General features: G+C 37.1%; 1 protein-coding gene across 1 annotated transcript in view; it reads left to right on the top strand.

Annotated features, from left to right (window-relative positions):
* Positions 1 to 849: 849 nt before the first annotated feature.
* The window catches only part of LOC126297769 (contactin), a 154,327-nt gene continuing 140,563 nt past the window's right edge, over positions 850 to 14,613 (top strand). The window contains exons 1-5 of the mRNA XM_049988944.1: positions 850 to 1,035; positions 1,765 to 1,941; positions 10,626 to 10,852; positions 12,879 to 13,121; positions 13,240 to 13,390. Of these exons, the coding sequence (XP_049844901.1) occupies positions 1,033 to 1,035; positions 1,765 to 1,941; positions 10,626 to 10,852; positions 12,879 to 13,121; positions 13,240 to 13,390 (801 nt within the window). The 5' untranslated portion in view covers positions 850 to 1,032. The remainder of the gene's footprint in view (positions 1,036 to 1,764; positions 1,942 to 10,625; positions 10,853 to 12,878; positions 13,122 to 13,239; positions 13,391 to 14,613) is intronic.

The raw sequence follows: 14,613 nt of genomic DNA, 5'->3' as shown, positions 1-14,613 counted from the left end.
TCATATACTCGGCTAACTCATCAAACCGAGCAAATGATGTTAGTGCGCAAAAAGTTTAATAAGAATCATTTTTGGCGTAAATTCAAGAACATCATGAAGAAATCTGTTCTAGGAACTTTGTATTCTAATCACTGTTTCTCAGTATATTTATTCCTTATATGTCTATTGCCAACCAACAGCTCAATACATAGTATCAATACTAGGAATAACAACAATCTACATAAAGACCTAAAATCACTTACTCTGGACCAAAAAGGGGTCCAATATTCAGGAACACACATTTTCAATAGATTGCTATCAGCCATTAAAAACTTGGTTTCAGATAAAGCACGATTTAAACTGAATTTAAAAGACTTTTTGATAAGAAAGTCCTTCTACTCTATCGATGAATATCTTAACAGAGACTGTTAGGCTAGCTTAAGTAAAAACGTCTGTTAGATTTCAGTTTTGACAGCAATTTGTCACAACAATCAAACTTAAGCACTTTGTGTATGAAAAATTTATTAATAGTGCCTAACAATGTTTCATTCTGACAGCGTATTAATTCTGGAAATATTAGCTGTTCCAGTTTACTCTATTGAATTCACGTAGTTTGACAATATCCTGACAAATGATCATGGTAGTAAGTATTATATTCAACTGTTTTGTATTATATTGTCTGACATGTTCCACACCCATGAGAATCATCTCATTTTTTGGGTCTATGGAACGAAAACTGAATCAAATTCTATCTAATCTAATAAATCATTGGAAAATTTTTCACCTTTGGGTGATACCGTCAATGTTTCTTTGTATAACCTCCGTTCCTGCAAAATGGTTATTAAAAAACGTACTCTGTCTTTGTTCACGGTGATTCGTCCCTCGACGTTGAGTCGTTGAGTGGTGAGTCACGTCTAGTACTACACCCCGCTTAATTTGCTAATATCGTTGAACCATGGCCGTTAGTGATGTTTAGGTAGCGCCCTATGTTTATTTTCAAGAAAAGTACCTGTATTCCTCAGTTTAAGTAGTGTTTATGTTTTTTTGTACGAGATGGTAAGCATTTATGTTGACATGCTTTCGATGTAACTTATGTTTACATGTAAATAATGGTGTTTCTACTAAAGGAAATACTTTATTCTTGGTGCCACTCCCACGGTTAGGTATATTACGTGTGGCAACTTAATAGCAAATATAGTGGAATGCTGAAATATCGTTTTACTAGTTTCGTAAAAAGACATTTGTTTTGTTTGTTTGCAAAATATGTCATCTGCAAGTCCTTCATCCATTGCTAGCCGATAATGCACACTCTCAAGAGGTTTGTGATTGTTTGTATTTTACAATGTCATAGTTCGTGTGTGTATGTGTGTGTGTTTTTTCTGATTTTTATTGATGCCACTATCACGAGTGTTTTTGACATTGGAGTATGTGTGTATTTTCGGATTCCATCAACGTTATTACATTTGATGCCATTTGACGTAAGGTTGTGAATTTATGGTATGATATGGTAATAATTGTAGACACTCAAGCAGTAACCACTTCCACGCCTGTTTTTCTGTTCATATCGTGGTTTATACCGAATAGCGTGTGAAGGTTCGCTATTTGTTTCTGCCGACATGCACCGATAATTTGTCATCTCCATTGATATGGTTGTATACGAGTATGTAGTCGTTTGACGATAATAATGCGAAAGCAAATATTCGTTTTTATTTCTTGTGATTGTTTTTTTGCAGTTTTATCGGCTAATTTGTAACGGAGCGCTGAAGAATCTGTTTTCATTTTCAGGCCATTATGACCGTCAAATTCATATTTGCAACGTTGTGTCTTCTGTTCCTGGCTACAGCCCAAAGAATGCGTGAGCAAGAATCCTGCCCGCGCCATTGGTTGTCATTTCAAGATTCGTGTTACAGGTTTATTAAATCCCCACTTCGTTCACGCAATGATGCCAGAAGAAACTGCCAGGTAATAATAATTAAGAAGTGTTTTATTGTGCACAAGGTAGTTTTAATGGAACCTTCGAATTTGTCATGCAGCACCAAAATCACCATATTTACTATATTTTTACGCCTTAATTTCTTGTCAGACCTACATAAAGAGTTGTGTCAGTGTCACTGACTTTGTCTCTCATTATGGTGGCAAAAACACCTTCACTCCGGTCATAAACAAAAAAAGTTACTACTTCTATCTTGGTGATTAGCTTTCTTAAGATGTAAATTGCGTTGGGCTTTGTTTCATGGCATGATCATTATATATGTAGGTGAAAATAGATTGCAAATGTACTTAATGAATCAGAAGTTACTTTAGGTAAAAAAAAGTTAGGTTTGTTGGTTAGTGAGTTAGTTTCATATTCCAGGGATCATTTTGCATGATAGATCCAAATGATGTGGAATGTTATTTTACATTCACATTACAAATTAATTAGTACATAAGATAACATTCTGAACATTTGTAAGCTTCTTTTTCTAAAATGAAGAAAGATATGCAGATATTGTGAGACAGTAAGTCCAACCCACCACATTTCACTCATTGCAGTAATGGCAATTCTTCTGTGGAATAGAAGGGGTTGTCAAGGAGGAACTCTCTCCGTTCATTTGCATGTTTTGCTTTGCTATCTGACAAACATTTTATATACCTTTGTAAATGATCAAATTTTTTTCTTGCAGCATTGTGCACCCTTTTTTTATGCTAAAGACAGGTTTAATTTGCAATAATGAATGTTATTAGTTACAACAAATTTCATGAGGGAATAAATGTGCTGGGAAGCAGTAGCCAGAATGCCCAGCTTCTTAAACATATGTCTACGAGATGATCATGGGTGAGCACATTTTTGAGCAATGAAGACTTTCTTTCTTATGAAAGATGAGTTACTCCAGAACACCATCCCCATGCAATTATTGAATGAAAATATGTCAGCTTACTGATTTGTCTCTCCCCAAGATTTGAAATGATTCTAACTCTAAATGTGGTGAATGAAGTTTTTTTTAGGCATTACAAATTGCAGTTTATATCCTTATCAGTATCAACACTTAAGAATTTTGAAATTTACATCATGCTTACTATTTCCTCACCATGTGTTATGCCTATCATTGGTGTAGTAGCCTTAGATGTGCAGAGCAGAATATGTTGCGTCTTTGCAGAAAACCAGTCAGTGATACTCGTAGGAACTTAGTTTATTGTTTCTTCTGTTTCTGTATGTATGCTGGGACTGATTAAAATACTAGTGTTCATCTGCAAAAATAACTGATTCTGATTGTTGTATATTAGATGGAAGATCATTTGTGTGTATGAGAAACAATAGCTGACCTAAGGCTGAGCCTTGGGGAACCAAATGAGTGATTTCTCCCCAGTCAGAATTATGTCTCAAGACTATATTGGTTGAATTACAAAGAACAACTTTATGCATTCTTTTGGTTAGTTATGGCGTGATCCATTAGTTGCCTCTCCCCATTGAGTTGTAGGTCCAGACTTTGTTGGAAGTGACTCAAAATCTTTTTGAAAATGTATGAATCATGGGCAAAGTAGAAATTCCTTCAAAGAGTTCATTTTATATCATTATTAATAAATGGCTTATTTCAACCCCTTGAGTGTTATGAAGCTACCTGGTGCATACATCACACCAAAATTATGTAACTATGCATACAGCATGTCAGATTGAAGTGCAGTTAATACATCCCTCCCCACCCCCTTAAATTCTAGGTGTGGTGTGAGACTAATCTGTGGCGCAGGCCTTGGTTAGGTTGGAAGGTGACCGTTTGGTTGTGAAAGGAGTAAAGCTGATTATGGCAACAAATTGAACTGTAGCGAAGCCTAATTTTTACATCCTCGCCATATTGAAGAACTTATACTGCACACCGTATAGCAGTATGAAAACAACATTGAAAGGCATTCGTAATAACAGTTCAGCACAATCAAAGTAGGTATGAGCACAACTTAATTCACACAGTAAATAAATAAAATATTGAAAATATAAATGCCTTACAATATTCCAAGAAATGGCATAATAATGTGCTATCAGTGCTGTAACTTTGTATTTGTAGAATGTTATACTTTCCGGTTTTGGTGCATGTTGTGTCAGATTTCAATGTACATGCTGGGGTTGTGCAGAATTATTCTTAGAGACACTGTTATATGTTGTTCTTTCCATTTACTAACATATTTTTTGGTGTGATAGAAGAGAGTACTACATGTTATTGTCCCTATACTTAGCTTGCATTCATAATGAATCTGTCACCTAGCACAGAAAAAGAACGCACTCCCAGAATTACCGACCCATATCCTTAACATCAGTATGCTGCAGAATTCTTGAACATATTCTGAGTTTGAATATAATAAATTTCCTTGATATAGAAAAGCTTCTGTCCACAAATCAGCACAAATTTAGAAAGCATCACTCATGTGAAACTCGGCTTGTCCTTCTACCACTGTGAATGAAGGACAAGAGGCAAATTCCATATTTCTAAGACTTTAGGAATTAGTCATGTTGCCCCACTGCAGACTCTTAACACGGGCCATGTCATATGGAATAGATTCCCAGGTATAGCTTCTTAAATAATAGAACTCAGTACGTTGTTCTCAGTGGCGAGTGTTCATCAGAGACAAGGGTACATCAGTGTCCAATGGATCCTACAGTTTCCATCCTCTGTGCTGTTTACAGATAAAGTAACATTAGGGTGTGATGGGATATTCAGCATCCACAATTTGCATGTTGGAGTAACTTTAATCCATGTGCCACATTTACTTGTGCTCATCAAGTGCCATTTTATATGAGTGTGTGGGCAGGTGTTGGTGGTGACTGTCTAATTGGCCCATATCTCCTACGTATGTCATTAAATGGCAGGCATTATTACAATTTCCTTTCCAGAGACTGCCAGAATTGTTGGATGACATGCCACTCACTTCAGAACAGCACATGTGTTTCCAGCATAACATGACGCCCACTCGTTTGTCGTCCTGCGCATCAATTCTTGAACCATAAATATCAAGAAAAGTGGATTGACAGAGCGGGCCCTGTATCATGGCCTACACGATCCCTTGATTTGTCCCCTCTGGACTTCCTTGTGTGGGGAGATATGGGTAACCTTGTTAACAAAACCCTTGTTAAATCAGAAGAGGACCTGGTTGCCTGGATACTAGCAGCAACAGGAGAAATTGCAGACACTCCCGCAGTCTTTCTCTGTGTTAGACATAATGTAACTTTGTTTGCAAGCCAGTGGAGGCATTGTTGAATCTCCACTGTAATTGTGTTGAAACTTGTTTCTGTTACTTTTTGTCTAGTTTAAGAAATATTGGATATCCTCATAAAATGATGCCTCACAGGAGAAATCATTAGAAAAGGTGTTTTCAGTATCCCAAGCAACCTCCCAGAGAAAACTCCTTCTACCAGTTTCAAAGATTCTCATGGGAAAATATGACATTAGAGAAAAATATTTGCTTTGGGTTCTCATGTGACCTTCCAGAGTTTGTCACTTTACTTAATTTTCACCCTGTATAAATCCCCAATTCTTCTTTTGCAATGCAGTTGTCAATAACTTATTGTGTACGTTGTTTTGACCAAGTGCACTTATGAATATCTTTAGGAGTTAGAAAATGCTTATTTATCCTTAGCTTATTTAAGACGAATTAGTCTTCAGTAGCTATCTGTTGAAATTTAACGTGTCTCCATTATGGAGTTTAATAAATTTTAGCATTTTTATCATTGAGATCTCCTATTAGCATTAAATACTGTGTTTGATGTTTTTGAAAGCCGCTTGTTAAAAATTTTCTGTCTCGTCTACTTCATTCAGCAGGGGCATAGACTTAGATTATATTGCCATGGCTGCAACTGTTACAGTAATAATTCATTAATTAGTCTAACCATAGTTTAGGAAACCTTGGAGAAGGTTAAAAAGGAAGGACATGTCATTTACATTCCAGATAAGATTGGACCCACTTGTGAGCACAGTCCCTTTGCTGTCTTATCTAAAACATGTAATGCATCCATAGTTCAAGCCTTTTTCCAGAGATACTGAAACATCCCATTGTAAACCCCCACCCGCCCACCCCCTTTTAAGAACTAGCAACTTGTTTCATAATGGTGTTATTATACAAAATTTTTGAGAAGTTGATGTATTCTATAGCTAGACTTAAACTAGTTGTCACTTGATGTTTGAGCTCCGAAGTTGCAGTGTTTTCGTAGAGAATGTCAAAAATCTGTTCGTAATTTTAATTAGGTAAAGCGTTAGGGTAATTTTTTTGAAACAAATTAAATTTTCCAATTCGTAAACAGCTTCAAATTTATCATGCCATCTCTCAGAAACTATTGCTGTCACAGTAATACCTTTTTTTTTAATTACAAAAATATCTTGCTTGACAGAAAATTTTCATAATTTTCTTACTGCATTGCATTTATTGTGTATATGCCTCTGAAGATGTTTTTATTCAGTTGGGTCAGTATTGAACTCATACCAAGTTTGAAGTCTCTATCTTCTACAAAAATAACGTAAAAATTCTGAAATTTACATATGGTATTGCTCTGAGTGGTCTCTCTAAACATGTCAAAAATATCTCCCCAATTTTTATTGGGGCCGGTGTTATGTTGGCTACTGAAATAGGAGAAATTTTTTGGCTGGAAAAGTTTCCTTCTTATTATTGCATGTCTCAAAAACTATTAAACAGATGAAATAACAAAATGAAATATATTGAAAATGCAGGCTAACTTACGATAAGGAGATGAAGGAAACCGGCTAAACAGTATTCTTCAGCCTCTCAACAGTAAAGAGAAATTGATCGAAATAAATTCACAAATACAAGCTTTAAAAAGACATTCATTATACACCATACACTAATCAGACAATGGGAAAACACCACGTAATTCAGAGTCAGTGGAAGTATTGGTCTTGCTGCTCATTGTGACAAATATTATCAAGTCATGGATGCACTCTTGTAACAAACCTTCATTATTCCAAGCTTCCTGTATAACTCTTTTTCACATGATCCTTTTGCCTGTCTTCTACTGTGCTTTTCAGCTCTCGACTTCAAAAGCCATTCCACTTCAGTCAACATCTTTTATTTATTTTCTGTAGCAGTATGATGATTAATCTGTCCAGATGAAATGAAACCTGAAGAGTTTCCAACATGTGCTACAATTTTTTTTTTTTCCTCTGCTGATGGGAGCTTCCATACCAACTCTGTGGTATTGTCTGTCTAGGATTTTTCTAAACTGTGTCGCAAATTCCCCCATGTTCTGTCAGGCCAAACAGTGTCAAAGTTTCTCCTTACTACTTCTCTTATGAAGCAGCATTGCCAGGCTGCAATATCTTGGCATTCCTTTAATCAGTGTCAGAAGTGGATTTATAGCTGATTCCTAACGTTTTCATGACTTGTAACAAGGATGATTTACTGCCCTGAAACAAGTCTGCTGCTAAAAGGGTAACATGTATATTTGGGAGTGTTGGATACTCCTTCCTTGAGTAATATGTGAGTATCTGAGAGTAATATGCGTGTATCTGATGACGAAGTGCATCATCCTGAAAAGAGTTGAGATTTGTGGCTCAAATGGCTCTGAGCACTATGGGACTTACCATCTATGGTAATGTCCTCTAGAACTTAGAACTACTTAAACCTAACTAACCTAAGGACAACACCCAGCCATCACGAGGCAGAGAAAATCCCTGACCCCGCCGGGAATCGAACCCGGGCGTGGGAAGCGAGAACGCTACCGCACAACCACGAGATGCAGGCTTGAGATTTGTGACACTCATTTTGAGGTACCTCTTCTTTCAAGGTGCCTCTAATTTAGATGACTCCCAAGATTCTTCTTTCTCGAATTTCTGCTTGCAGATTCTTATCACTGATCGTTTGCTGATTAGTAAAGCAGCTGCAGCATGCTCCGTAACTTTATCCAAAGAAACTATAGTCACTCCTGCATCCTCCTCTCTCTCAAAAATACTCCGTCTAGGAACAAACAAATTCACACAGCTGACTGCTTATAATCATGCCCTGTCCGACACATTTTGAAAATTTTCTGGGGGTTTGCAGCTTCAGTCTGCCTGTTTTTTTAGTACTTTCGTCACACATCATAAGGCACATGAAACTAAAAGTTACCCATGTCATTCACTACAAGGGCTTTCTGAGGACTGGCTGCCACAGTGCTTTAGGCAGCACAGCACCGTGGAGGTGGCAACCCAGTAGACGTCGACAGTCCCAGCCTTCCATTGGTTTATTGGTGGTAGGAGCCGTGCAGCCCACTAACCGTCAAGTGACAACTAGTTTAAATCTGACTACAGGATAGTATCTTACCCGAGTTGCACAAGCATTAAATAAAAAATAGCACCAGTTAGAATTTTCTGTGACCTGTCTAAGGCTTTTTTGACTGTGAGAATTGCAATATTCTCCTAGATAAACAGAAATTTTGTGGGCTTGATGGTATATCAGTGTGTATACAACCTGAGACAACCGGGAGATATGGGGAAAACCCGGGAATTTTTTATAATTCCAGGAAGTTTTCATTATTTTAGTTTTCAGTTCATTTTTTGTAATTTTGGCTGTAAGAGCCGATACTCTAACAAATGATATTTCTGTGTCCCGCTACTGCAGAGTAATACTGCAGCAATAAAACATGAACGAGAGGAAAGAATGAAAATAAAACTTCAGTTGCAAAGGAAATGTACCACATACAACAACAAAACATAGTGCTCATACAAGCATCTGCCAACAGCAGAACGTGTCAAAGGCTTTAGGAAGACTATGCAAAGCTTCATAACAACAAATTGCCTCTGGTGAGTGTGACGTCACAGCTGTTCACATTAGATTTGTTTGAGCAGTTGTGAGCGGGCTCATGTGCATTTGCAGGTGAGTTGTGTATGAGTAGTACCTTCTCCCATTTTTGGCTACAGAAGTGTGGCTGTTAGCTGTATAAGCAGTAGCAGCAAGCAGCCAGATACCACCCAGAAAAATTTTACTGGCATGCCCAATCTGTCAGATTCACGCATGGATCTAGTGGTCGGGGAAGGGGGGGGGGGGGCTGCAGATACATATCCTTGAGAGAAAAAGCCTTGTTTCACAAAGCACCTAACAGCCAGCACACGTTGGTCTATCGATTATCCGTATGATTTTGAAACGCATCCCTGTTGATTTTTTTAACATTTTCGAAAACATTCTAAGTTGATGAATGATGAATGAATCATAGGTTGATTTTTGAATGCGTGCATAGTGTATGTGATGTCTCCTAGAGGAATCTCGGTTGCATCTAGAAATAAACTTTCCTGCAGACAAAAGAATCCGGGGCTATACTAGCTGAGCAGAATAAAGCCGGACAGGTGAATGCCAATCACTGTTTGCTATGTGGTTGACTGGGTTTGTGAATGATCAACTATGTTATAATTACTAGTGAAATCCATATATTCAGACTACCAGAGTGGAAATAAATGACAAACAGAAATAACAGATAAGAAAGATTGTGTGTCATCTTCTCGGTGTATCCAAGAAAATGAAATTGTGCAGGAAAAGTTTTGGCCAGATCGCTACACCAGTAAGTGCCAGTTATAGAGTCCCCAGCTAGCAGCTGCTTAAGTTCAATTCTGGAAGTAGCATGGAAAATGCGCTGTACGAACACGTAATAACGCCTAACCGTAGAATAAATGTGGGATAACTGAACCGGTGATTGTTGCAGGATTAGTGAAGTTAACCAGAGAGTCAGTCTCAGGACTGGCAGGAATAGTTTTGTTGCTCAAAAACATGATGTAAGAATAATATATGGTTCTCACACACGATCATCTCGTATGCATCTGTTTAAGTAGTTTGGTGTTCTGTCTATGCTTTACAGTATACTTATTCAATTGTGAAGTTTATTGTAAATAATCCACTGAGTTTTAAAGGAACAATGATGTACATAATTACAACACCAGAACAAAAAATGACAATGATTACTCTACATAAAGGATGTCTTTTAGCACGAAAGGGGTGCCCAATGCCACGGCCAAAATTTTTGCTAACTTACCCAGTGATATAAAATGTCTGACAGGCAACAAAGTAAAATCTGAAAACAGACTGAAAAAGTTTCTCCTTGACAACCCCTTATATCCCACTGAAGAAAATGTGTAAAAGGTGGCATATATTTAATGGTTTGTTGGTGTATATTTGATGATAAAAAAACTTACAAATGTTCAGCATGTAGCTATATTTACAAAATAATTTTTAATGTGAATGTAAAATAACTCGTTCCACATCATTATGATTTATTGTATAAATGATCTATGGAATGTGAAACTAACTAACTAGCAAAGGTGGATCATGCACATCTGGGACCTGAGTGATTTGCCAGTCCTTTCTAACCTTCTCCAACCTATCTCCCTCTCTGCCCCAAGGAAGGAACAAATAGTTCTATAAGTATCATATACTTTTCCATGCACATGTTAGCAGTACTATTATTTCACCTCCTTATAGTAAGCACTGGCCAGCAAATCTGTCTAATAAATTTGTAATGTTTAATTTCTTAGTTTAAAATGACAGTTGAAGTGAGACCCAAAGGAGCCATTGGATGCAAATATTAATGTGTCCTGTTTTTTATGTAAACCGAAACAGCGGATAATGCCCTCTAACTCTGTGTAGCACCAAATACCAAGGCATTTGGGAATTTAACTTTTAATTTATCTGCTTTCTGTTAACAGGCATATGATGCAGATCTTGTAAGTGTAAGCAACCTAGAAGAACATGGGTTTCTGGTGCATCAGCTCGTTATGCAAGATCCACAACACCGTCGCTGGTATACGAGTGCACGGCAGCAGAGCCCAGACTACTGGGTTAATGATGGTGATAATAGTCAGGTGATCAATATGGATGCTGCTTTTCTGCCAGAACAGGAATCGACCTTCAATAAAGACTATCTTGTATATAGGTATGGCTTAGTTACAAAGCAAAAAATTATCAATATATTCAGAACTAACTGTTGTGGACTGTATCATATTCTGTGACATAAAACAACATTCTAAAATGTGATGAACATTTTATAAAAAATGTAAAATTTAACTCATTTAGCGACACGAATTTCTCTTAGAAATCATATTATTTGTGTACACCACATCTAGCTTTTATTATAGGCACTAAACAAACTACAGCTGAGTAACCTGAAACCCATAATCGGCATCTGCATCATCATCATTGGCAGCATTATCAAAATTATAAGGAAACATAGGAGAGATGTGAGATACATATTAATAAGTTGTGAATTTGTGCATATGTAAGGAGTTTATGAGATTAGAGTCAAGCTTCACTGCTCTCTTTAGTTTTGGTGACCGTTTACTTACTGCTTTCCCCACCAGATACCATCCCTCTTTAGCTGACCGTTTCCAGGTTTCCATCATTGCCAAGAGACGTCACCCCCAAACATCAGTTAAATAAGGTACAGATAATTGTACATATATTACACATACATCATTACTATATTTATAAATTATGTACACAAAAGTTCCTCATGAATCAGTCTGTTTATTAGTGAAAACTGTTTCACAATCTGTACAGCAGTTCACGAGATCAGCATTCACGTATAAACAGAATAATGTGGCAGCAAGGGCACCCGTACCTGGGGGCAAGGTGACTCCACAATGTACATCTACATCTACATGACTACTCTGCAATTCACATTTAAGTGCTTGGCAGAGGGTTCATCGAACCACAATCATACGATCTCTCTATTATTCCACTCCCGAACAGCGAGCTGGAAAACGAACACCTAAACCTTTCTGTTCGAGCTGATTTCTCTTATTTTATTTTGATGATCATTCCTACCTATGTAGGTTGGGCTCAACAAAATATTTTCGCATTCGGAAGAGAAAGTTGGTGACTGAAATTTTGTAAAAAGGTCTCGCCGCGACGAAAAACGTCTATGCTGTAATGACTTCCATCCCAACTCGTGTATCATATCTGCCACACTCTCTCCTCTATAACGTGATAATACAAAACGAGCTGCCCTTTTTTGCACCGTTTCGATGTCCTCCGTCAATCCCACCTGGTAAGGATCCCACACCGCGCAGCAATATTCTAACAGAGGACGAACGAGTGTAGTGTAATCTGTCTCTTTAGTGGACTTGTTGCATCTTCTAAGTGTCCTGCCAATGAAACGCAACCTTTGGCTCGCCTTCCCGTCAATATTATCTATGTGGTCCTTCCAACTGAAGTTGTTCGTAATTTTAACACCCAGGTACTTAGTTGAATTGACAGCCTTGATAATTGTACTATTTATCGAGTAATCGAATTCCAACGGATTTCTTTTGGAACTCATGTGGATCATCTCACACTTTTCGAAATTTAGCGTCAACTGCCACCTGACACACCATACAGCAATCTTTTCTAAATCGCTTTGCAACTGATACTGGTCTTTGGATGACCTTACTAGACGGTAAATGGAAAAGAAGGTGCAATGTTCGGACAGACGTGCCTGTAGCATAGCCCAAGCCTTAGGTTAAGTTGGAATGTGAAAATTTGCTTGTGAGTTTATAAAGCCAACAAATCTTAAGGTGAAAGACATATAATTGCCATAATATGTTGTTGTGTAATGTAACTCAAGATATACGTTTGTCATTGCAATAACGTACTTGTATGCCCGATCTCCAATTTTGCTGAAAATTCCAACAGTGTGGTTAAATTCTAACTTAACAGGACAAAATACCATCTAACTTACAAAACCATATGAAATTATGACCAAACATTCTGGTTGGTTACCACAGCTGTTTCACAATTAGTTGTATTCAGTTCCTGTTGTTTGTCACATGATTTGTTACCGACATCAGCACAAAGCTCAGTAGCTGGGAACACCATAAGTATAGTTTTACCAAATAATCTATTTTTACTGAATAATCTATTGATGTATGTTCCGGCTTATACTGTATTAACAAGTTAGTTTCTTAACTTTATTCCTGTTACAGCTTTTCCAACCAGTTGAAACGATGGGGTTTTGAGAAAGTTGATGGTGAAGAACCACTTTTGTTCATTTGCGAAGCTCCAAGAGCTAGCCTGAGTTACCTTGTTGTAGAAGATCGCACTTTTACATATGGACTGGAAGTAGAAGATCCAGAAAAGGTGCCACGTGGTCCATTTTTTAAAAGGCAGCCACATGATGTCGTTTTTGATTTATCAAAGAGAACTACTTTGAATGATGTCACTTTAAGGTAAAAGACTGGATAATTGATGAGATTAAATTTGTTTCGATTTGTACCATCTCTGTAGTGACAATGAAAAATTTACATGTTGTGGAGTACTACTTTTAAATATTAAATTGTATTGCAGTTGCCTTGCTGGGGGTTACCCAACACCAACATACGAATGGTTCAGAGAAGACTATGAGAATGATCGCTTAGTGGCAAGGAAGATTGACCCTCTAAGTGACAGACGATATACTATCAGTGGCGGTGCTTTGATAATTTTCGATCCCAAAATGGTAAGATCTCTTTGCTCGTCCTCTTGATCATATTTTTATAGATAAAATAAAGTTGACTAAAATGCACTTCATCTGTCTCCTTCGTTGTAAATTGCAGCAGATTATTTTAGTTAATCTTGATTGTGATGTTTTTTAAGTGGTATAACCCTTCAAAAGATTTGTCCTGTAGTCAGTGACGTGGGACAGTCACTGTTGTGTCTAGTTCTGTCCTAAGTACTGTGATGATTGCATGTATAAAACAGTGATCAACCACTTCGATAGTAAATCAGTCTGTAGTGGTCTCATTGTTGGTGGGACTTTAAAACTGTAACCTACCATCCTTATGACCTAATCATGAACAGAGCATTATGTACTAACATGAAGTTATTAGTGTTTAGTGTAACTTCTGCAGCTGAGTTTGCATTCCCAGAGGTCCTATGTTGGCGTACATATTTCATCTCCTGTGGGTATGTCGTTTGTCAATTCTCTAGAGGAGGACTAGTAAGCGATGGAACTGTGATGATACTTGCAGGACCAGTTCCATCTTACAACTAAATATTTTTAGATGATTAATTCAAATCTTTATCTTTTAGCTTACATTTTGAGGATTCAATCAGTGCTATAATTTTCACACAGTCACACCTTTATAATATCTATTGGCATTGTGATCTTTATCTTTTGAATTTGAAATGTCATGAAAAATTGTTTGGTCATGAGCATAAAACTTAAAATATGTTTCTGATGAATATCAGTATAATATTTTAATTCTTTTAAATAGTAAGTGAGCTAAAAATTGTTTTTACATTTCTAAATGTGATAAAGTGAAGTTATTAAAGGTGGATGTGAAGAATGAGGGTTTGATACAGAATAAATGAACAAGAGAAAGAGTACTCATTGTGTTATTTAAAATAAATTATTTGAAGGTTTTTTTATAGAGTTTACATGAATTATTGACTTGACAAGCACACAGCTATGTCCAGAATCTAAATGTATCATTGAATTTTTTGATCATATGCAGAGTGATCCTGAATGTTGGAGAACAGGAGTTAATGGAACGTAGAGCATGAAGATTACTCTGAAAGTTTGGAAAATGACAGAGTTCTGCTCCAGTGTTTCAAATTACAACCATGTGCAACTTTTAGAATTAGTGAAAGAACCACTGTTATTGGGCTCATCACATTGTTTAGTTGTTATAGTTGTGGTGTTTAAGTGGTAATACTTTCATGTTCTGAGGATGCCAGCAG

This window comes from Schistocerca gregaria, chromosome X, assembly GCF_023897955.1.
Source record: "Schistocerca gregaria isolate iqSchGreg1 chromosome X, iqSchGreg1.2, whole genome shotgun sequence".
Classification (NCBI taxonomy): Eukaryota; Metazoa; Arthropoda; class Insecta; order Orthoptera; family Acrididae; genus Schistocerca; species Schistocerca gregaria.
Note: the sequence above shows the minus strand (reverse complement) of the source record. Positions and strands in the feature narration are given on the sequence as shown.